The sequence below is a fragment of the Podarcis liolepis genome, assembly GCF_965112155.1.
Source record: "Podarcis liolepis genome assembly, chromosome: 4".
NCBI classification, from domain to species: domain Eukaryota; kingdom Metazoa; phylum Chordata; class Lepidosauria; order Squamata; family Lacertidae; genus Podarcis; species Podarcis liolepis.
Genome location: NC_139558.1, coordinates 85,394,767 through 85,419,215, shown reverse-complemented (window position 1 = coordinate 85,419,215; position 24,449 = coordinate 85,394,767). Strand labels below are relative to the sequence as shown.

At 41.3% G+C, this 24,449-nt stretch overlaps 1 protein-coding gene across 2 annotated transcripts in view; it reads left to right on the top strand.

The window, feature by feature from the left end:
- Positions 1-23,268, top strand: part of AASDHPPT (aminoadipate-semialdehyde dehydrogenase-phosphopantetheinyl transferase) — a 29,373-nt gene extending 6,105 nt beyond the window's left edge. For both annotated transcript variants that reach the window (XM_083499852.1, XM_083499853.1), the window contains exons 3-6: positions 12,138-12,259; positions 16,122-16,283; positions 18,117-18,194; positions 21,135-23,268. In XM_083499852.1, coding sequence (XP_083355978.1) covers positions 12,138-12,259; positions 16,122-16,283; positions 18,117-18,194; positions 21,135-21,293 — 521 coding nt within the window. In that variant the 3' untranslated portion in view covers positions 21,294-23,268. The remainder of the gene's footprint in view (positions 1-12,137; positions 12,260-16,121; positions 16,284-18,116; positions 18,195-21,134) is intronic.
- Positions 23,269-24,449: the final 1,181 nt, after the last annotated feature.

Genomic DNA, 24,449 nt, shown 5'->3' with positions numbered 1-24,449 from the left:
GAGAATTGAAGACGTGGTGGGCATTGTCATAGCTTTAAGAAATATTATTTATTCACATATTCACACCTTCAGTCTGTGTGGAGAGAGTCCAGATCTTACAGCAGGCATCCCCAAACTCCACCCTCCAGCTGTTTTGGGACTACAATTCCCATCATCCCTGACCACTGATCCTGTTAGCTAGGGATGTTGGGAGTTGTAGTCCCAAAACAGCTGGAGGGCTGAGTTTGGGGATGCCTGTCTTACAGCATGGTCATTTCAAGAGGGGCTGGTCCCCCACAGCCATGGAGTCAAAGGCATCTCTCCCAGCCAGCCTGCAGCCAACCTGCCCAAGATGGATCCCAGTCTTTGTTCTCCCCCTTCCTCTTCCCAGCACACCTTGCTCTAAAAACTCTATTTTCTTGTCACCCCAAACACACCCCCCATCACCATGGCAACCTCTTTCTGCCTAGGCCCAGTATTCCTCTCAGATGGGTCATCAACACTTTTTGTCACGTTAATACCTCTAACCTAGGTGAGGCCCTGGCTTGGAACAGAAGCTTAGCTTGGGTTTTTCCACTTGCCTGCAGTTTTCCCTTCAGTACTCCAAATATTCAAAATCCTGCCATTTATAATTTCTAGGGTTTAGTCCCTAACAGTATTTATTTGCCCATTTAAGGTATTTCTACCTCACCTTTGAGCTGAAAAAGCTGGGGTGTGGCAAATACCAGTACTAAGATGGTCCCTGGCAACAGGCTTATAATCTAAAAAGACATGACAGATGAGGAAAAAAAAAAAAAGAAATGGAAGTAATCTCAAGCACCAAGTTCTTAAAGTTCTTATAATACAGTTGTATGTACTCTGCCTTGGGCCAAGCAATTCATGTAAACAAACAACTAAACTCTACCAATATGATTCTTTGGAAAATGAAAGGCTGGGCTGAATCCCCCCCCCTCCCCAATTCTGTGGAAGAGCGTGGGTATGTTTTTTTCCTTCCAGAAAGGAAAGAGGCTTTATGTTCCAAAAACTAGAGTTACAAGGGATTCATATTTTTCTTTATCTTAAGAGCAGCCACAGGGTGGCACTATTGATCTGTGGAAAATCTTTCCATCTGTTCCGATATTCAGATTCCAAAAGATTAAGCACTTGCGGATGAAACCATCTGCAACATTTAAACCGCCACATTGAAAAAGGGAGGCTCGTATGTGAAAACCATTTTGGCCTCCAAATAACGCTATAATAACCAATCCATTTTCTCTTCTATAAGAGCTGTATCTCTGTCAGGGAACGAACAGACATCTCTAACAGGAAATTCTCAGCACCTTTGCTACACTACAGTTCCCAGGATTCTTTGGGGCAAACCATGATAATCTAACTGGTATAGAGCAGGTTTTTTTGTAGTGTAGATTTGTTCTTCAGACGAGGCTGCTTAATTACTTTGTTTTGTCTTTATCTCTTTTTGGTGGGGGGTGGAGAAGTATACGACATTCTAGTTTTCCAGTGATTCTATACTGTTCTCGATGCCTCGCCAACACTCAATAACTGCTTTTATTTACAGAATGCTGGGAAGATCTTGTGGAGACTGGTGATAATCTAGTGCCTAGCCATAAGAAATCGAATCAGGAATCTAAAAATGCATTAAAAGTAAACTTTTTGGGTGAAACCGTCTAAAGCAGTACAGTGGTACCTCGGGTTACATACGCTTCAGGTTACAGACTTCGCTAACCCAGAAATAGTGCTTCAGGTTAAGAACTTTGCTTCAGGATGAGAACAGAAATCGTGGTCTGGCAGCGCGGCGGCAGCAGGAGGCCCCATTAGCTAAAGTGGTGCTTCAGGTTAAGAACAGTTTCAGGTTAAGTACGGACCTCCGGAACGAATTAAGTACTTAACCCGAGGTACCACTGTATTTCCCAAACTTGGGTCTCCATTTGTTTTTGAACTACAATTCCCATCATCCATGACCACTGGTCCTGCTAGCTAGGGATGATGGGAGTTGTAGTACCAAAACAGCCAGGGACCCAAGTTTGGGAAACACAGGTCTAAAGTAAGAGCTGCTTCATAATGTTTAAAAAACAGCAGGTACGGAAGACCACCAGGAATGATAAGCTTTAACTGCATTCTGCAGGCTAAGATGGTGCAGAGATTTTTCCTGAATGGTCTGCGGCCATCAACTTCCAGTGTCACCTTGAATGTCCCGGCTCCAGATGCAACACTATATCTCCCCTTCTGCAAAACTTTGGATTGCAGTCTAAAGCAGTGTTTCCCAACCTTTGGCCTCCAGCTGTTTTTGGACTACAATTCCCATCATCCCTAGCTAGCAAGACCAGTGGTCAGGGATGATGGGAATTGTAGTCCAAAAACAGCTGGAGACCAAAGGTTGGGAAACACTGGTCTAAAGGGATGAATGACCAAGGCCAGCTCTGATCATTAATGTCCTAGTCCCTGCCATATTACTGTTACGTGCTGTCGGAGGGGCTGCCTTTGGTAACCTCAAAATCTGCTCTGCAAGGTTAGGTGAGCTGGAGGCCCTGTGGATTTCTGTTGCACAAGCAACTGCATGTCCCAAGTTAAGCACTATTGAGTCCTCTAAATTGCGGCGAGAGATGAGCACGGGGGCTGCTTGCTCCCATTGAGACCAACACAACTTAAAAGTAACTAACATGTAGAAAATAATGTAAATGGCTTTCTGGTGCTTAAATGCTGAGAAGAGTTATCTGCATCTGTATAATATGCATGCTGCCATTTCCATTCACTTTTTGATTAACGGGCTTTTCAAGGTTCTGCTGTGAAAAAGCTGATAATGGAAGCAGAAAGTATTTTCCTAGGGGAGAGAGAGTGAAAGAAATTTCGACTCAGCTCTAAACTGCTTGCTTATCTAGCATGCTGCTGTTGTAATAGCCTTGCCTAAGGAGCACGGGAAGCTGGCGTCATGCAAGCCAGTGTAAATTACGCCGGAGTAAAGATAAACCAGAGCCAAATTCCGATCAGCAGTGAGGCTACAGCTGGATGAGCCAGCCTAAGCGTGGCAGAGAGAAAGCAAGCCTTCAATATTGTGTTTGAGTTACACTACCCTTTTTGCCGGCTTAATTTATACCAGGTTGCCAGGTCATGTGACTCAGCTGAACCAGGCTTAGGATCCAGCCTGTCTCTCCCCCCCCCCCCGCCATGGTCCCATCCCACTGTACCCCCCCTCCTTTAAGTGCTTACACTGGGCTGAAGATTGAAGATCTTCTGGGCTCAGCGCAGCCAGCTAGGTCCTGGCTGAGCCAGGATGAGAGAGATATACTGGCCAAGGATGAGGAAGTTTCATCAGTATAACCCAGCTGGATCCTAACCCATCCATCTTGCCAGATAGGATTGTTCCGTACAGTGGTGCCCCACAAGCCGAATGCCTCGCAAGACGGAAAACTCACTAGACGAAAGAGTTTTCCGTTTTGGAGGTGCTTCGCAAAACGAATTTCCTATGGGCTTGCTTCGCAAGACGACAATGCCTTGCGAGTTCCTGCTGGTTTTTTTTCCCCTCCCCCCCTCTTTCTAAGCCGCTAAGCCGCTTATCAGCTGATCCGATCAGCAGATAAGCCGCTAATAGCGCCAATAGCGCTAAGCCGCTTATCAGCTGATCCGATCAGCAGATAAGCCGCTAAAAGCCTCTAAAAGCCGCTTAGAGCGCTAAGCCGCTAATCCTTCAATGCGCTTGCTTTGCAAGACGAAAAAAACCGCTAGACGAAGAGAATCACAGAACGGATTCTTTTCGTCTTGCGAGGCACCACTGTAAGTCCCTCTTCGGTGCAATTAAAGCATTTTACTTCCTATTGCTTTTCCTTTTTTTCATTTTCTTTTGCATCATGATCCCACTGGCATATTCCATCAGAGGTCTAACTGGAGTCTAGTGAACTCTTCAGTCACAGCATGAGAACATTTCCACGTTGTTGGTTTTTTGCATTCATTTATGGGAATAATTGCATTAAGATTATTTTCTGTGAGTGGCAGGGCATACAGAATATTATTTTTAGCTGTGAAGTGCGGCATGATGGAAAGTTTCGGGCTAGTGCTTATTATCCTGATAATATTCAGCTGAACTTAGGAGGTTTTTTGTTCATCAGTGGAGCATAAAGTACTTTACTGTATAGATTTCAAAGGAGGCCTCCACTGGTTCCATGCAGAGATGTGGTTATATATATATATATATATATATATATATATATATATAGATAGATAGATAGATATATATATGGGAGTAGAGTAGAGAAAGAGTTAAACTCAGACTCATGCTTCCCCATGGCTGCCGTTGGGAAGATGGGAGTGCAGTAGTGAAAATCTGTTCCTGTTGAATTTCTGCCTGCTGTGCACTTGGAAATACTGCACAGGACACCTGTCAAAAGGGAGGGGGGAAATAGCAGTGTCATGCCCTATTTCTTCTCAAAACTGCTCATGAATACCACCCTACCTATAAGAATAATGTGCTGACAGGTTTTGCAGTGATTTATAGAATTCATGGCTGCACACTAAGGACTGATACTTGGAATGCTCTGGGTGGTATTTCCTTTTCTAAGTACCTGAGACATAGATACCTTTTGTGGTGTGTGTCTTTTTAAGATGTACTTCTGAAATGTGGGCCTAGAGCAAACCAAAAACTGCACACACCCCTCTTTTGGGTCCTTCAAAATACTCTTCACTTTCCCCCTAACATTTTTAGCCGTCATTAACATTAATGTTATCATCCGTCCTCAGGGCTTATCCTACCCCGTCAGTTAACAGTTATCATCTATCCCTTGCCAGGGGAAATCAATTAAAAATAAGTTAAAACTAATTTTACAACTGCTGACGCAAAGCTGGATTGTCTGCTCCCTGAAATGAACACTCTAGAGAGGCAGCGAAGTTCAGATACGATTCATTCAGAAGGAAATTAGACATGAAGATTCTAGCAGCCAATTATTCTCTTCCCAGACAAATCCCGGACATGAATACTTGAAAGTTAAGTTCTGCTGTTTCACTGGGTCTGGCTCCCAGGTACATGTGCCTAGGATTCCTCCATTTCACAGATCTAAAGCCTTGATTTAGTGCCCTGGGTGGTGATAATATTTGACTTATTCCCCCACCCCACATAAGAAAAAAAGCGTTTGTTGCTTTTCTGTTTGAGGGGAGATAAGAAATTGTTGCTTTCAATTATGAACATAAGGAGTATGAGCTGCACAACAGCTTTTTTAATCTATTCATAACAGATAAAACATTAATTACGTTTATGTTGCTAATGAGATATTTAGCAGCACAGTTGCTGAAAAGAATTTTTTTCTGTCACTTCATCCCGTTTTATAAATAGGTACCTCATGCCTAGGTTTTCGTGACCCAGAAGTCTGCACCTAACCTGCAGGATAACAGATAAATATGTTCGTGTTTTTTTTTAAAAAAACACTCCAAAGATAAATGTGTTAGCTTTTTATAAGTTTTATTTGAAATTAAAATAAAGCATTTATTATTCCTGGGAAGTTGCCCTCCCTCCCCCCACTCTGTTGCCTCTATAAAAGAATGCAATTCAGAATATTGGCACTAGGGGGCAGGGCAGAGGGGCAGGCTGTGGTGCTGAGTCCCACTGGTGGGTCTCAGGCCGCTCTTTGAGAAATACTGAAATAGCCCCTAATGGACATTCCTCGCTTTGAGGAAGCACATTTTCAGGATACAGTGGTGCCCCGCAAGAAGAATGCCTCGCAAGACAAAAAACTCGCTAGACGAAAGGTTTTTCCGTTCGCGATTTGCCTCGCAAGACGAATTTCCCCTATGGGCTTGCTTCGCAAGACGAAAACGTCTCGCGACTTTTTTTCTTTGACTAAAAACAAAGACATGTTTTGTTTATAAAGTTAATTTATTTTCCCTTAAATTTTCGAACTGCTCTTTACAGTATGTGTGACTTTAAAGAGCAGTTAATAAACTGTTGTTGTACCAAATTTGGCTTTGTTTGGACTTTTTTTGACCATAGGAACGCATTAATTGATTTTCAATGCATTCCTATGGGATTTCGTGCTTCGCAAGACGAAAAATTCGTTAGACAACAAAAATTGCGGAACGAATTAATTTCGTCTTGCGGGGCACCACTGTATCTTCCTTTGTTCAAACACTGCTTTCTCTGGAAATAAATATGGCAGAGAAATTTAGTCTTGTTCTCTGTGAAGTATAATTGTTTAAGTGCACACTGAAAAGGAGAATGGTTGTTTATTGCTGAAAGGGTTTAACATTGGAAAATTCCATTTTAGTATATACTAAGCTAGAAGACAGCTTTCTCTGAGCTTTAGTTGGATTGACTAGTAACTGTTGCTGTTCTCTGCTGGTTTACACGTGAGTGTTTAACCTTAGATCATGTGATTAAGGTATTCAATTGCAAATCTCCATTGTGAAGGAAGTTGCCTGTTAGTCTCTCTCTGGACGCCACAGAGAACAAAAGAATGTGATAATGAAGCCTCTCAAGGAGCTGCATAAACTTAGATTGGATGCAGGCTAATGCAAGCTATGGAAGAAACAGAGATTTAATTTTTACTCTGATCATAATTACATTATATATATATTTAAGAAGAACCTATGCTTGGATATGCATATGCCGTATGGAATTATCCGGCTGTATCATTGATTGTTTTGTACTTGTTTTTGAAGAAGTTCTAGTTAGTAAAGCTTTGAATGACCATTTTGCTTCCAAAAGGAGTCAGCTTTAGTTAATCAGATTCATTAACAAGGCAAGATGGTAGGAACTTGGCCTTCCAAAGGAAAAGTTTGCTTCTGAAGTTAGCTTTTTAAATTCTCATCTCTTTAAATGCAGTTGGTAGGATTGTAATTGCTGTTATTTTTTAAAAAGGGAGAGATGTCTTTTTTCCAGATAATGAGCTTGCTAATAATTTCCCGGTATGCTCAGCCTTGTAAGCTAAAACCAGAAATCTACAAGGCCTTGCTTAATAATATGTCTTTTGGTGATTTCTCTAGTAAACTGATATTATGCCTCCATCTTCATTTCTCTTATTTAGTTTTATTTAGTTTTGCCAGCTACCCCAATGCATTGGGAAGCATGAATTCATTTTAATCTAGTGTACTATTGCCTTGAGAATTCTCTGGCGTATTTCTAAAGATTCTGGCTTTCCTGTTTGCTTCTCTGTCCGCCTCATTCCACACATTTTACTTCAAACACTTTACCTAGACAACAAGAGAGCACAAAAGTTCTGTTGTAGAAGTACTGGACCCAAAATAAATTCTTTCTGAATACTTGCTAAAATTAGATTTTCACAGCAACTGCTTCCAACATTTTTCTTTTACATTTATGAAATGAAATAACTGATTTTTACAGTAATTTTGTTTTACTTTACTTTGCTGCTCTGCAAAACATCTCTTGCTATATACTGCCATTATCATCTGTCAGGGACTGTGCTGAGGAGGGCTGCACTGAGGAGGAATGGTGGAAACCTCCCCCTGCTCCTGATCAGGAACCTGAATCTTCCCAGGAGCAGGAGGACAGTATAGATTTGGAACAGTGGTTTGCAGAGAGACATAGTTCAGAAGGCAGAAGCTGGGAAGTACTGGATGGGGAACAGCTAGGAGGAGAAGAACTGGGAGAGAGTTAACAGACACACTGTCACTTGAAAGCGTTCATCCGCTCAGCCCAAGGTCAAGAAGAGCAGATAAGGTGGCAGCACAGAAAGCACAGTGGGTGTGAGATCAGGTCACAAGACTATGGAGGAAGTGGGTGGAACCCTTAATTCATTCCTAGGAATGGATTCTTTGTTCTCTTGCTGTGATCATTAAAATTTCTAACTGGTAAGAGACTCCTTTCTCTTTGTTCTGCTTATCTACTGCCAAAGGAAGGCGAGGAGCCGATTCCCTGAAGCCTGACGTCATCATATGATGATGACGATGCTAAATGGTGTAGCTAAATCCAGATTTTGAATGTTTTTATTACTGGCTGAACTTGTTTGTGCGGTTACGACCCAAGAGGAAGTGTGGTCTAGAAATGTGTTCCATCATAATCATGGTTTGCATATATTATCATAGAATCATGGAGGCTGTCTAGTCCAGGAGCTGCCATTGTGGTTCCCAAAGGTGTCTCTGTGTCCTCCTCTGGCACCTGTGAAGGTTCTCCAGTGGATTGAGCAGACAAGACCAATAGTGGGTCAATAAGATGGTTTCTGCATGTGCTATAGAAGAAAGCGAGGGGCAGATGGGGCTTGTCAACCTGGGAAGGTAGCCCATCTAGGAGGAGGAAAACTCTGATCCTAAACTTCTTTTGCCTTGTGGGATATCTTCAGGAGAAGAAAAGGCTAAACCCTACACAAATCCAGAGTGGAATCCCTAAGGCAGTTGGATGGCACCTTATACCTCCCCTCCCAGCAACTCCTGCAGCCAAGCTGGTGCCAAATGTATTGTTCTGATGTCCTTTGGACCACATCAGTGAGGCCAAGAGGGGGTCTTCTCGCCTGGGCAGCCCTGGACCTCCATACACACTGTCCAGGAGAGTGCATGTCTAATTTTGAAGAAACTGACATACTGAATCAGGGCCGGATTTAGGTTTGATGAGGCCCTAAGCCACTGAAGGTAACTGAGCCCTTTATATGTCCAGCTGTCCTTTGTCAACAAATTGCAGCTGTTTTTGTGTGTGCTGAATATACAGTGGTACCTCGGGTTACAGATGCTTCAGGTTGCAGACTCCGTTAACCCAGAAATAGTACCTCGGGTTAAGAACTTTACTTCAGGATGAGAACAGAAATTGTGCGGCAGCGGGAGGCCCCATTAGCTAAAGTGGTACCTCAGGTTAAGAGCAGTTTCAGGTTAAGAACGAACCTCCAGAACAAATTAAGTTCTTAACCCGAGGTACCATTGTATGCTATATGGGAATTTATGGACCTAAAGCCATTTGCACATAACAAATAGGAGCCTATACAACATAAAACATTGTTGCTGTATGTAGGTTTTATTTAATATGTTTTCAATCTTTTATTGGGAAATGTACATCGAGTGGGGGGGGGGGACAAGAGAGTGGGCCCTAAACTATAGCTTGTTTAGCTTATACATAAATCCGGCACTGTACTAAATAGAGCAGAAAGTATGCTGAGAGGAGGTTTGTTCCCTGTGGTATGTACACACCTGTGACTTTATTTTGTCCCACAACTGCTTATCAAAAGACTTTCCCCCTCAAGCCTTAAACTGAAAGTTGGAACATGTGAAACGTATTTTGCTGGTTGAAGTAGGATGGATTATCATCGGCAGCCATCCCTCTTCCAAATTGCTATTTTATTTTCTGAAGGGGGAAAAGAACTGCTGAAAGCCTTAGCCTTCTATGTGAAAGAGAAACACCTTATTGAAATCTTTTGGCTTTTAGGGATAAGAAAGGCGACAATGTCATCAGCAACAAATTCCCCTTTGAATATATGTCATCCTGTGATCTTGTGGGAAATCACTTGACCTTATGGCTATTGGCTTTTTTTATTTATCCTTGTACGGAAAGCGCTTTTTAGTTGAGATCAAGGCTTCTTAAATGCTTTTTGTAAAAGCCGCCGCTCATGCATTCACTGTAGCTCTTCCAAGAAGTTGCCTTTGTTGTCCTCCCTCCCCCCCCCCCCCGGTTTACAGCTCTCAGTTAAAAGTGTCTCAACTTGGATGAAAAAGCATTATATATCAATTTGTGCCTTTAAAATATGACCTTCTGTCTCTCTTCCCGTCCCACTTGAAACAGGCATATCCAAGTGTGTTTGAATGCAGTACTTAAGGTTAAAAAATGCTGCTGGAAATATAAATGAGGGTCAGTTGAAAATTTGTACATTGTATTATAGTGCAGCATTTCAGAGCTAAACATTTCAAAGCACCATTCACAGAATTAGACCACAACACCAGGCAAAGGATTAAAACCCCTCAGGGATCTAGATAAGGTGCACCAGCAATTCATTAATTTTTTAAAAAAACCATTCTCACAATCCCTTTTTAAAACAATAAGTTTTATTAGGCTTTCTAGAGAAAAATACAAAGGTTAATATCAAATCTCTTTTCCCATTTTTATCTGAACTAAGACTTTGATCTAAATTCCATTAAAAAAAAACATAAAAAGAGGGGACAAAGGAGTAGAAAAAGAAAAAAAGAGTAGAAAATAGGTTAAAAGAGAAAGATAGAAAAATAAAATTCTGAAAATAAAGAACTTAAAATCATTTGTCCTCTATATCTAAACGATAATTTGCTTTGTCCAATCCAATATAACACCCAACAAAGCCACTTTCTGCAAACAAACATCTTCAATCAACTAACCCAAATATCATTATTCCTTTTTTCTTTTTCATGCAAAAACTCCACGAGAGGTTTCCAATCTTTAACAAACGTTAACAATGACTTTTCTCTAATTGAACGTGTCAATTTTGCCGTCTCTGCTAAGTTCATTCGTTTTAACAGCCGTTCTTCCTTTGTTGCTAATAATGAACCCTTCCATCTTTGTGCATATAAAAGTCTCACAGCCGTAATCATATATTGTAACAAAGTTCCATAGTCCTTTTCTAACTGTATATCCATAATCCCCAGAAGGAAGAGAAAATTCCATCCTCACTGACCTTGGCTCTCCAGATTAACGTGCCATTCACCATACGTGTAATACTCTGAATTGCCCCATTCCTTCAATATGTTTGATGTTGCCATTGCCTGAATTTGCAATTCCTCACCTAAAACAAGGGTCGGAAACCTGTGAACTTTCAGATGTTATTGGATTACAACAAGGGGTCAGCAACCTTTTTCAGCTGTGGGCCGGTCCACCGTCCCTCAGACCATGTGGGGGTTCGGACTATATTTTTTTGGGGGGGGGGTGAACGAATTCCTATGCCCCAGAAATAACCCAGAGATGCATTTCAAATGAAAGCACACATTCTACTCATGTAAAAAAACCAGGCAGGCCGCACAAATAACCCAGAGATGCATTTTAAATGAAAGCACACATTCTACTCATGTAAAAACACGCTGATTCCTGGACCGTCCACGGGCCGGATTGAGAAGGCGATTGGGCCGCATCCGGCCCCTGGGCCTTAGTTTGCCTATCCCTGGATTACAACTCCTATCATCTTTGATGGTTGGCTTTGCTGGCTGGGGGGCTGATGGGATTTGAAATTTAGCAGCATTAGGGCAGCAACGGTTGACTTAAATTGTCTTTTTCTCCTCAATCTCCGTGGAGACATAACGAGCTGCCAGAGAGGGACAGAGCACAGAAGGTTCCATCTCCACCATCTCTATTTTTTATATATATATAAATGATTTTTATTGGTATTACATATAATCACATTATGTAACATTGTGCCCTCTTATTTTATCTCTTTGGCTCAACGACTTCATTCCCTCCTGTCTGATGGTTTACAAAATTAAACTTTACATCTTTGCATTTCATTTTGTTTTCTACCCTTGTTATATGATTACCTAAAATATTATATTAATTTTTTTATAATATTTTTTTATATTTTTTTATAATTTTTTTATAATATTAATTAATTTTTATAATGAATGATTTTAGAATGTTGTTTATGTTGTACTTTTGTACTGTTTTATTGCTGTTAGCCGCCCTGAGCCCGGCTTCGGCTGGGGAGGGCGGGATATAAATAAAATTTATTATTATTATTATTATTATTATTATTATTATTATTATTATTATTATTATATTACTCAGCCTGAATAGGTAGCAATTTCATCTTGCAAATCTTCAGATAAGCCTGCTAATGATGTTGCAGTTGTCTTTCAAATATCTCATAAATTTGTTCCAGAACTCCACCATCTCTAGACAGGGCTGGGACAGTTTATCTTTCGACAATCCTGGAGAGCTACTGCCACTCTGTGTAGACAGTACAGTGGTACCTCGTTTTACAGACGCTTCAGGTTACATACGCTTCAGGTTACAGACTCCGCTAAGCCAGAAATATTACCTCGGGTTAAGAACTTTGCTTCAGGATGAGAACAGAAATTGCACAGCGGCAGCGGGACGCCCCATTAGCTAAAGTGGTGCTTCAGATTAAGAACAGTTTCAAGTTAAGAACGGACCTCCAGAATGAATTAAGTTCTTAACCCGAGGTGCCACTGTACTGAGCTAAATGAACCAATGGTCTGGTTCAGAATAATCCCCACAGTCCCTAACAATCTTTCCCCCCCCCAGTCATTTTGCTTTCTAATTGCAGGGAGTGGTTCAATTCCAGAGTTCTTTCGAATTATGAAGCGACAGTTTACAGAGGAAGAGTGGAGAGCAATCAAGTCCATGAACAGCGAATGGCTTCAGTTGGATATGTTTCATAGGCACTGGGTAACTGGCCATTTTTATTTTTAACTGTTTATCCGTAATCCAGTCGACACAGCCCCTCTTCAAATATTTGAGTAGCTTTGTTTTGAATAACTTTTATTGAATCGTTTATATATTTGCTTTGAAAGCCTACAAAGAAGAATCGGAGGAGGGTTTTGTTTGGCCCTGCGTTTTGTAAAACAATTGTGTTTAAATGTATCAAATGTACAAAATGCCGTAATGTTAATATATAACATAGAATGCACAATACAAATCTTAAATACTATAATGCACTATAATCATATTTCATACATCATTTCAATATTTGCTGCTATCGTTAACAGTCTTTATGTACCATCTCCTAAAATATATTTAATTAGTGGGGTGACATATTTTTCACTACTTCCAACACATCTATGGATTACATTTATCTCTCAGATTTCACACACCTCCTAATTTTAAATTACAGATCTCAACTTAAAAAAATGTACCAAAGTGCATCGAAAGTAGTATTTTAGGATGAAATACATTTAGAAATGTGTTCACCAAGCTAAAGTACTATTTTGTGATAAAATGTGTTTCATATGTATTCCTTTTTTAATTTTTTTTAATTAACTTTATTAAATTTCTTCATCAACTACATTAGTTTCATACAATATTTTTCACAATAATGGGCATAACACATATATATCATATATGAAGACACAAACATTATTCATACAAATACCCACTTATTAAACTGTCAGTAAATATTAAATATTTTATAATTCATTAATCTGCTCTTTTGAAATTCTCATTATTACATTAAATATTAAATAAGAGAATATGAATTCCCTCCATCTTCTGTTATTCCTCCTTTCTTATATATTGCTCTGCTAATTTCCAGTCTTCCCATTTTCCTCTGTATCCCTCCACTTCTTTAACATGATTGTTAATGTAATAATTGACATTTCTTCCCCTATTTTTCTAATTACTTCTTTTCCAAACCCAGCTTACATTTTTCTTGAACATTTTAGCATTCACAATCCTTGTCCAAGTTAAATTATACAGTATTTTGAGTTCTAGATTTATTTGCAATTTCAGGGGGGGGGGCGGATTCACATAGTTTGGGAGACATAATAGAAAATATTCAGTTATTATCTCCATAATATACAGTGGTGCCTCGCAAGACGAAAATAATCCGTTCCGCGAGTCTCTTCGTCTAGCAGTTTTTTCGTCTTGCGAAGCAACCCTATTAGCAGCTTAGCGGATTAGCGCTATTAGCGGTTTAGCGGCTTAGAAAAAGGGGGGGGAGCGAAAAAAATCGCAAGACTTGCAAGACGTTTTCGTCTTGCGAAGCAAGCCCATAGGGAAATTCGTCTTGCGGAGCGCATCAAAAAACGGAAAACCCTTTCGTCTAGCGGGTTTTTCGTCTTGCGAGGCATTCGTCTTGCGGGGCACCACTGTATTAGCACCTTCCTCCAATATTGCTTCGCCCTTGCATACTCTCACCATGAATGGATACAGCCTCTCTTAATGTTATTACAGAACCACCATTTCTTCCTGTAGACAGGAATAATTCTTCAATTATTTGCTTTGTACAACACTGAAGCATTTCCTCTCTCATCTCTTCCCTGCCAAACAATTGATGGGCAGGTTGATTCCCCAACCCTGTTCCAAGTCACCTTGCAATTTCTTGTCCCAAAAAAGGCACACGTATTGAGCTTTCTGGCTGGGGTTCCATTCCGATGTCATATAACCCCTGTTTTATTTATTACTTATTATTATTTATTTATTGGGTTTATATGCCGCCGCCCATCATAAAATGTCAGGGCGGTTCACAGAATAAAATGCAGGATGAAAACAAGTAAAAAAGTAGAACAAGACAACAAAACAATAACACACACACACACACCCCTTCCCACTGACACATTTAAAAGGCAGTAAAATATTAATCTGGTTTGGTTGAAGAAGAACGTTTTCACCTGGTGACTAACACACACACATTATATATATATATATATATATATATATATATATATATATATATATATATATATATATATATATCTCAAGGCACCCAGCGAACCTCCCTGGGGAGACCATTCCACAAACGGGGGGGCACTGCAGAAAAGGCCCGTTCTCGTGTTGCCACCCTCCAGACCTCTCATGAAGGAGGCACACGAAGAAGGGCCTCAGACTTATGAATGTGAATGCAGAGTCTGGGACAGTTTATATGGGGAGAGGCAGTGCTTTTTTCCCCTTAAAAAACAATGTTATCTACGAAGGAGATATATGGAAACCATCTGGACTTAGTGGAGGAACGGGAAATCCACACAGGATTATTATACTTGCTATCGGCTTAAGGAGACCAACAGAAGAGATCGTAAAGGAAAAAGAGAAATTATATGAATAAGATATGATGTGGAAACACCAAGATAAGACTGGATAGAATTATGAACTTTGTTTGGACTGATTGGGACTGATTTGGACATTAACGCAGTAATAAGAAGATGATCTGAATCCCCCTTTGGATCTTGAAGTATGGGTTCCCCCAACAAAATTTAAAAATTTGGCTTTGTAATTTGGAATTTATATGATGTGATTTAATTTGATGTGATTGACCAGTTAATAAAAATTATTTAAAAAAATAAAATAAAAAATGCTTAGGGATCCTCTTATTTTGACTTGAGAAAATCAAAATTTTATAGTTCAAATCGGGAAAAGTAAATATAGTAAATGGACAAAAGGGGGTAGCAATGGAACTGACGGTTTCCTGTGCTAGAGAAGAAACTATTTTTTATTTTAAAAAATAGTTTATTCTCCAATTAGAGTCACAAAATGTTTAGGGGTATGCGTACCCCTGCACCCCCCCCCCCGAAAAAAATCACTGGGGAGAGGTATTGTGGTCCTGTGCTACACTGCTTGCCAGTTCATTTCCAGATTCAATTTGAGGTTTAAATTGGTGTTTAAAGCCCTAAACAACTCTGGCTCGAAATATGTGAACAATCGCCTCCTTTGCTACAAACCCTCTTGAATGCTGATATCGGCAGAGGTGACACTCTTGGTAGCTTTTCTGCACTCAGAGGTGTGGCCCAGGAGAGGGCCTTCTCTGTGGTGGCCCCTAAGCTGTGGAACTTCTTCCCTACAGAAGTGTGATTGGCACCTTCGTTATACAGCTTCTGGCTATTGCTGAATCCTCACTTCTACCTTTCCTTTTGACAGTAGAAGTGAATATTTTTAGAACCCACTTTATTTTCACGATTGCAAATTGTTTTAAACAGTTCTTAATGTTATGCTTTAACGTTGCAACACATGCCCTTGCACCCTTATAGTGATGGCAGTTAATAAATAAATAAGAATAACAGTTGATCAGTTAAATCATTAATTAAGCATAGAGAATGGCTTGATGGCACAATTCCACTAAAGCTAAACAAGGAAGATGCTTCGCAAGGTGCTATGGTGGGAGACTGCCTAAGAGCCATATGTAAGCCACTTTTGAGTTACTTGTAGGAAGAATAAATAGATAATCAATTAATTGAATGATAAGCTAAAACCTTCAGGTTTCGTGACCAGTTCTTATTAATGCAGTGGGCATTTTTGTAACTCGGGTATCTGCAAGGCGGTTTCTGTGTTGTCCCATGCTTACTCCTGCCAATTGTACTCGCAAGATATAACCATGGAAATTCTCTATACATAACAGGCAGAAGAAAAAGACCCGGGATTTGGCTCTGGTTTAATCATGTATAGGTGTGGAAGAATTTTAAATGTGGGACACACAGTATTGAGTCTTGTGGTTGCTATTAGATGGAGTTTCAGAAAGCCACTCTACATATAGTGAATGGGATACTGCTCTTAACCATACACGGGTTGACCACCTGCATTTTGATTTTTTTTTTACTTTTAGGCGCTAAAAGAGAGCTTTATAAAAGCCATTGGTGTCGGGATAGGTTTTGACCTTCAGAGGATTGAGTTTAATGTATCCCCACTGCAACTGGAAGTGGGGAAAACGTATAAGGAGACAGTTATGCTCTTGGATGGCGAAGAAGAGAAGGAATGGAGTTTTGAGGTGAGGCTGCAACCTACAAACTTCTCCCTAAAGTTATACAATATACTGTCTTGAAATACCATAAGATGTTGGTGTAACACTTAAATTGCCTACTCGTGAGCCCCTGCTTTCTTGGGATCCCAACTTGTGAGGGTGCAGGGGTAGGAGAAGAAAAGGAGTTTGCCTAGTTGGTGTTGGAATTCCTGATCTATAACTGCAGTCATGGGACTGTTGTCTTTCACATGACGGTATATGTTTTGACTCCACAGAATGGGAAGTGACGGAGACAGGATGTTTGTGTTACTGTGAAGTGCGACTGTTGTCCTTTGTTCTTTCTCTTTGCTGTCTGATGCTAGAGAGAGAGGGAGCCATGTTGCAGTGCTCCGTGTGTGTTTATATGTAAATAAAGTAGATTAGCCAAAATGCTGAGTTACTGAGGTCTGTCATGTGAACTGCGCAGACTCTGCAGATCCCTAAGTGTGCCAATGTCGGTTGGCATCGGTCGCTATGATGTATGGGCTAAAGAAAGCTTATGAAGCTCCCGAACGATCGACCAGGAGGGTGGGAACATGCCAGCCTACTCGAGTGTAGGCTGAACTCCTGACAGTCAGTTGTGTGGACAGTGTTTCTGGGTCCCCTCGAAAATCCATTGGCCTGGGGGAGACCATTGTTTGTGCTTGATTGATTTTAAGGGCATCGAGGCAGAAATTCCTCCCTCAGGGAGATTTTTTGGTGCCACCCTCTCCGCCCACCAAAGCCACTCCTCTCCCCCCCCGCTTGGTATTTGTGCTGTGTCTCTAGGAGCAATCAAAACTACATTCACGTTTTCCCTGTAATGGCCAAATTTGCCCATGGCTTTCAGGAGCGATTGTGCTGTTGCTTTGTGAAACTCTCATAAAGAAATTTGCTGGTGTTTGCAGAGAAGAAGGAAAAAAAGCCTGCTTTGTCCTCTAGCAGTGCCACACAACCTTATAATGCACCCAGTTGGAGCACCTGTAAAGCTTTTAACGTCTGCAGTCTGGGGAGACCTCATGCCAGTAGTGGCAGTAACTAACATTTAGACTCCTGTGTTTGCTTTTCGAAATGGGAAATGATGTTAATATTAAGTCACTGAGAAATAACCTCTTAACTTCACTTAGGGAACTCAGTTTCTGCTTTGATAATGTATGAAATTGGGGGTGGGGGTGGGATCAAGTATAGTAGGTAAAAAAAGAGACTTCTTTTTTTACCACCCACAGCGAACAGAGTAGAAATTGTCAAAGCACTGGTCTTCAGCTGATGAGTTAGGACCCCCCAGTAGGTCATGCACTGACAACTAATGGCTCCATTGCTGTTTTCTTTGTTTTCTGTTTCCTTTAAAATAGGGAAAAAGACAATCCAAATGTTGGGGTGGAAGAGGGTTAAAGGGTAACCAAAGGGTAGGCTACTCTTCTGTGGTTGCGTAGAAGACAATGCATTAACAGCTGCGACTTTTTTCAGCACAGCTTGACAAATTTGCAGCTACCAAAATCCTCATTTCTGTGGACAGAGGGGCCTGGTGGAGTGGATTTTGCCCCTAGACAGGAGGTTCTGCACCCCTTCCTTAATATTACTTGCTGCAGATATGCTCTAGAGCAGATCCACCTTTGCAATATTGCACACGTGGAACAAGAAGTGTTACATAAGAGGCTTGACAGGCCAACAGATTAATTTACCTAGGCTGTCACTTCACCGGACTTCCTGAAACATGGAGCAACAATGGGGAAATGTAGGCAGTTTTTCCTGCCCGTACTATCTAATCTTTTAGTCTCCTACATTTGCTTACTATTGGTGTTGGCAGTTATTCAGTAGACTTTTTCCCTTTTTGCCATCTAGGAAACACGGCTAGATGATTGTCACCATGTTGCAGTTGCTCTGGGGAAACCAGGAGAGTTTGGAGAGAAGCCTTCTGCGGTAAGATGTTCGGGTAATTTTCAATATCAAGCAGAATTGTTAGTAGTTTTGTGATACACAATAGCACTCCTGACTGGAATACAATTCCAAGCAGCTGTTAATAAAAACCTAGAGTAGAAAATACCGTCCACCTGTATTCAGATCCTAGAATAAAATAGAATACTTGGGATATGATATTGGAGATCATCTAGCCCAATCTGCTGCTCAGTCCAACATTTTCTGGACCTGCTCCGCTCTGCCACCAGAAAACTCCATGGTGGGGCTCTCTGCTGGCTGCTGCTAGTAAAGAACTTGCTGGCAACATTTCCGCCCCCCCCCTTCATTTTGGTGTGGGGGAGGGGGAGCTTCACAATAATATGAGAGCCTGATGGACCAGGCCAGTGGCCTGTAAGGAGTCCAGACCCCAGCTTGATCACACAGTAAGCGTAGTTGATTAAAAAGGATGATTTATTGTCAAAACAACAGATAACTCCGGGGAGCTTAACACAGCCTCTGCCATCATCAATCAAGATGACCCTTCTGAAGATTCCTTCCAGTTACAGAAGATATTGAACTTTCTCACTTTGCGCCTCTTGCTTTGTTTCCGGTCTAACAGCCCTCCCCTTAGCTGACTCTTAGTAGGGATTGGATAAGCTCCAATCTGTTCCCGTTCTGACAAACTGCTTCCTTCTCTGTTTGCCCTTCCCAAGAGTGTTGGCTGGCTTCCAGCCCGCTCTCAGCCATTCCCTTATCAACCGGCATTCCAAGGAGTGGGGGAGTTGGCACTGTTGTTGTTGTTTAATCGTTTAGTTGTGTCCAACTCTTCGTGACCCCATGGACCAGAGCATGCCAGGCACTCCTGTCTTCCACTGCCTCCTGCAGTTTGGTCAAACTCATGTTGGTAACACTGTCCAACCATCTCGTCCTCTGTCGTCCCCTTCTCCTTGTGCCCTCAATTTTTGGCAGCATCAGGTCTTTTCGAAGGAGTCTTCTCTTCTCATGAGGTGGCCAAAGTATTGGAGCCTCAGCTTCACGATCTATCCTTCCAGTGAGCACTCAGGGCTGATTTCCTTAAGAATGGATAGGTTTGATCTTCTTGCAGTCCATGGGACTCTCAAGAGTCTCCTCCAGCACCATAATTCAAAAGCATCAATTCTTTGGCGATCAGCCTTCTTTAGGGGCCAGCTCTCACTTCCATACATCACTACTGGGAAAACCATGGCTTTAACTATATGGATTTTTGGCACTTTGGAGTTGGCACTAGCCAATGCTCATTCTGCCTGGCAGTTAACCCTCTCTGTTCCCGGCTGCTTTCTTCAATTGTCTGCAAACCTTCCCTGAGAGCTGGATGCAAACCTTCACTGGGAGCTGGCTTATTCATGGCATGGCCCTTCTAACCCAGCATCCTGTGCTCCCCGAGGCTTGCCAGATCTTGCGGTGAAGTGATGTTGGTGTCACTCTACAGATGTCTATCAGGAGATGGCGGAACCCAGCAGGGCTGGGCAGAGGGACACCTCCTCCCAACCAACCCCACTTGCCCCAGCCTGATGTGAAGCGTGTTTTACATTGCGCGGTTAATAGCAAATTCATAAAAAACAGCAACAGAAAAGGGAGACTTAAAAATCGATATCCCACAGCTGACTTGCGTGGTTTTTAAAAAAAGCTAGCAATCTAATGCAAAGTTGCTAGAAAGGCTGTGGTGCAGTTTGGGAAAAATGCAAACTTTGATGAATAGTACCATGAAAATATTATATTAAGTTTCAGAAGAATTTGGTTAGAAACCTAGAAAAGGTGAGATCCAATGTGGCCCGAGTGGGCGTCTGCTTATGTAATGGGGTGCTTCTTTCCTCTTCTACCTCCGTGTGCCTCCAAAATATGCTCCAGAGGGCTGGGGAACCACCCAAAGCAGATTTTGGAGGTCCATGGGGGAATGGAACAAGGAGGAGAGAAACCAGCAGTCCTGTTATGTAAAACAGATTTCTGTTGCACAAGCAAGTGGGCATCATTGGATATCGGCCAATGTGAAAATCTTAAAGCGGTTAAAGAACCGGGGGGTAGCAAAAGCAGAATCAATCAGCAATTATTTCAAATCAACTGAAGCAATTAATGTATAAATATCTGCTTTTCACAAAATCTATTAAAGGGAGCCATGAATCACAAATGTTTCCATATGCTTTCTCCCTCACACAACTGAATGTTCTCAGTTATTTTGGGCATTTCTTGATGTGATCAGACAACAGCATGGATTCCGTTTTCTTCTCTCTCACTGAATCAGCACGCATATGCATTGGTGCATACATTATTATTATTATTATTATTATTATTATTATTATTATTATTAAAATAATTAATATACTGCCTTTCATCTGAAGAAGAAACACCAAGGCGGTTTACAATTGAATAAAAGCCAATAGCAAAATAACAAGAATAAACCCAGTTACAAAAATAAGACTACATTAAAACATCCATAATTAAAATATATAAAACTAAATCCATTAAAACAGACATAGTAAATGCTTGTCTAAACTGGTGTGTCTTCAAGAGCTGGCGGAATGCCAATATTGATGGAGCTTCCCATATTTCAGCATATAAGATGGAGTGATGGACAGTTGTGTACCGAAAAATACAGAAAACTGCACATGGCAGGGAAGAATGTGGGGCAAAGCAGACTGACGAAATGATAATGGACCAAAATGGGGAAAGTCTGATCCCCTTCACCCTGGTCCTTCAGATTCCAGAACCTTGGGGTCGTGCTCAAATGTGAACATACTGGGTTGCCTTTCAAAATTAGAATTAGATCTATCTTTCTCTGCCTCTCCCGTCTGTAAAACAGGTGTGTGTGTGTGTGTGTGTGTTTTTAATGTTACAAACAGGGAAAAATAATTACAGCCTTGTTCTTCGATCATGGAAATACTGATCTGCATTTCTGTGAATTGAATTCCCCTCCCTTCTTCTTCTCAGGTGCTTTCCTCTGCTGCGACCCAGACTACATTTGCAACACTGACTTTTGATGATTTAGTTGCCTCTGCTGTGCCTCTTGCACCTGAAGACCCTGCCTGCTGGGATAGCTTTTGTGCTAAGCAGGAATCGCCAACACGCCAGGGTTCCAATCCAAGATAAGAGAGGCTGCGTTTGCAAGGAGAGAAGCTGAAAGCACTCACAAAGGCCACACACTGTTCTCCTTTCCAGCAGTTAATTTGTATGTTTGGTGGTCTGGGTGGTGGGAATGCTAAAATTGCCTCTTGTGTTCTAGTTTTTTGGCTGTTCCGTATCAATTGATTACATTTTTCATTGACCTTTTCCAGGAAGACTGGATTCAGAAGAGAAAAAACTGTTGGGTTTTCTGCTCTCTGGCTGAGTTCTTATTATTATCAGCTGCTGAATCTTTGTATTTCATTTCTGCAAATACAATCGAGAGAGGGGAAGAAAGGAATGATGTTGGCCGACTTTAAAAATATTACATCAATCCTGATTTAAATGTAGTATTTTCCGATAGTGGAAGAGTTGGTGCATTTCTGTCTTTCCTCAAGTACATTGTGTAATGTTTATCAGGAGGACTTAACATGTGTGGCTCTTTATGCAATAACCTGATTAATGCAGTAGCTCCACTACACCACCATTTGAAGACACAAATCATACAAACAGAACAATTATCCATTCGGCAGTACCTAAGAAGCCCCTGTGTAGTCATGGTAAGGACAAGGGCACATGGACACCAACCCACCAAAGGGGAGGGCACACTTGTCCAGTAAAACATGAACCAGGTCTTTATTGTTTATTTTCCTGATGAGCCATTTGCCATTTCTGATTCCTAAAGTACTTGCAGTGAGTAAGTCTGCAAAGTTAAAATGTGCATATGTAGAGTATTTGGCAAGAGATGCCTTGGGTCAATGGAATAAAGCGGTGCTAGTGTGGAGAGAGCAGCCATGAAATTAAAAGATGCCTGCTTCTTGGGAGAAAAGCAATGACAAACCTAGACAGCATCTCAAAAAGCAGAGACATCACCTTGCCAACAAAGATCTGTATAGTAAAAGCTATGGTTTTCCCAGTAGTGATGTATGGAAGTGAGAGCTGGACCATAAAGAAGGCTGATCGCTGAAGAATTGATGCTTTTGAATTATGGTGCTGGAGGAGACTCTTGAGAGTCCCATGGACTGCAAGAAGATCAAACCTATCCATTCTTAAGGAAATCAGCCCTGAGTGCTCACTGGAAGGACAGATCCTGAAGCTGAGGCTCCAATACTTTGGCCACCTCATGAGAAGAGACCCTGATGTTGGGAAAGATGGAGGGCACAAGGAGAAGGGGACGACAGAGGATGAGATGGTTGGACAGTGTTCTTGAAGCTACCAGCATGAGTTTGACCAAACTGTGGGAGGCAGTGGAAGACAGGAGTGCCTGACGTGCTCTGGTCCATAGGGTCACGAAGAGTCAGACACGACTAAACGACTGAACAACCACAAAGTGTGGAGACCCTACAAATTTTAAAAGGAAAAGGGAACAACCACTTAAGTAATGGGTGGATGATCCAAAACTAACAGCAGGGTTTTATGTGGAACACTACTAAACCTTAGGTTACGTAACTACAATCCTGGTAACGACACACACAACGTAACAGCCAGTTTTTGACTATGTAACTTCTATTTCAAACACAATTCAACATAGAATATCACACAAAGTGTAATTCCATAGATCAACACATCATGCAAACAGAATATATCAAGAAAATTAAAGTCCAATGTATGGTCAGGAGATAAAGTCCATTCGGTTCCTAAACTGGCATATTGGCAATAACCACAATATGGTATTCTTATCTTATGATGTTCCACATATTGCTGCTTTGAGGATTCTAACGTTCATTGCATGTAAATATTGAATCAGATGGAAAACTTGAAGGTATGGCACAGCAAGGATTCCGGGATAATACCTTGTTTCTCCCAACCGGGCTTTGTCAACCGTGCATACTCTAAATTAAACAAACATGATATAGCATAATCCTTATGCAAACTAAGTAACATAACATACTAATTAAACAAGTTCACATAGCATATTCTTTTATGACGGAAAAATGGAACAGAATAAATTCAGTTAATCCAATCACTGGCCAAAGTTCCTTTTTAGACAGAGGTAGTATAGATTCTAACACAGGAGGCTACAATTTCTGTAAATGTTAATGAAAGAGACCATATTTTCATGTTTAAAGAAATTAATGATGTACCTTTAAGAATTAACACATAATGACTCATGGATATGAGATGCTGTAGAAGATTTTGTTGCACCTTCAGTTGCTGCATGGCCGCTACCACACCGACGATGAGAAAACAAGTGGGGAAAAGATAGTAAATCTCCATTCTTAGTGCATGGCGATGGTAAAAATATTACTGATCACCAAGAAAATAAGGGGTCTCTAGTGGCACTAAGAAGCTGAAATAAACACAGGGAGATAACAGTGGTGGTGATACATAAATCATGAATGGAATAGGCAGGTTCTGCTCAAAGTTCAGATATACGAATAGCAATTCATATCCAAAGTTTGGATACGTGAATAGCAAGAGTTTTCTGCACTGGAACCCCTGACAGAAGCTGGGTTTACAAAAAATAAAAAAGAGTTCTGCAATGCAGTACTTGAGCAGAAAGTGCAGCCTCACATGCTTATTTTGGCTTATAATGGACTGTATTTTTCCTGGTGCATTTTAACAATGATCAACATTTGTTCAAAGGTTTCGCCTCAGTGAACTGAAAATAGCACTCTCAAGGTAGCTATCCATATTGTATAAAATGCATTCTTTAATCATACAGTGTAAATATGAAAGCAAGGGGAGAAAATGTTCTCCAGTAACATTTGGTTCCCTGGAGTTGTTTTGTTTCGAGGTTGTAGGCAGTGCTGCTCTTGTCTGGGCTTGAAGTGGCACCCTGGAAAGTCTCCAGTTCTGGCAAGGCCAAGCCCGGATTGGGTGGAAGTGCATGCAGCAAGCAGCAGTAGCTGGTGCAGTAGAGCTGTCCTCCTAAACACTGGCATCAAAGTAGTTTATCTGGACAGTGGCAGCATGGTCGAGGCTGAGTGGACACACTGGCAGAGCCAGTCCAGCACTCCCACTGGTTCATCCACATAGCTGCATCGTTCTTGATCCAGGTAAGCTACAGTCAAACTAGCGACATTTCACTGCATCAGCTGCTACTGGCAGTTAGAGCAAATACTAAGCAGGAAGAGTCTGACCAGGTCCTGTACCTGACACCTCCAGTTAAAAGGATCAGATACATGATGTGGATGTTGGGAT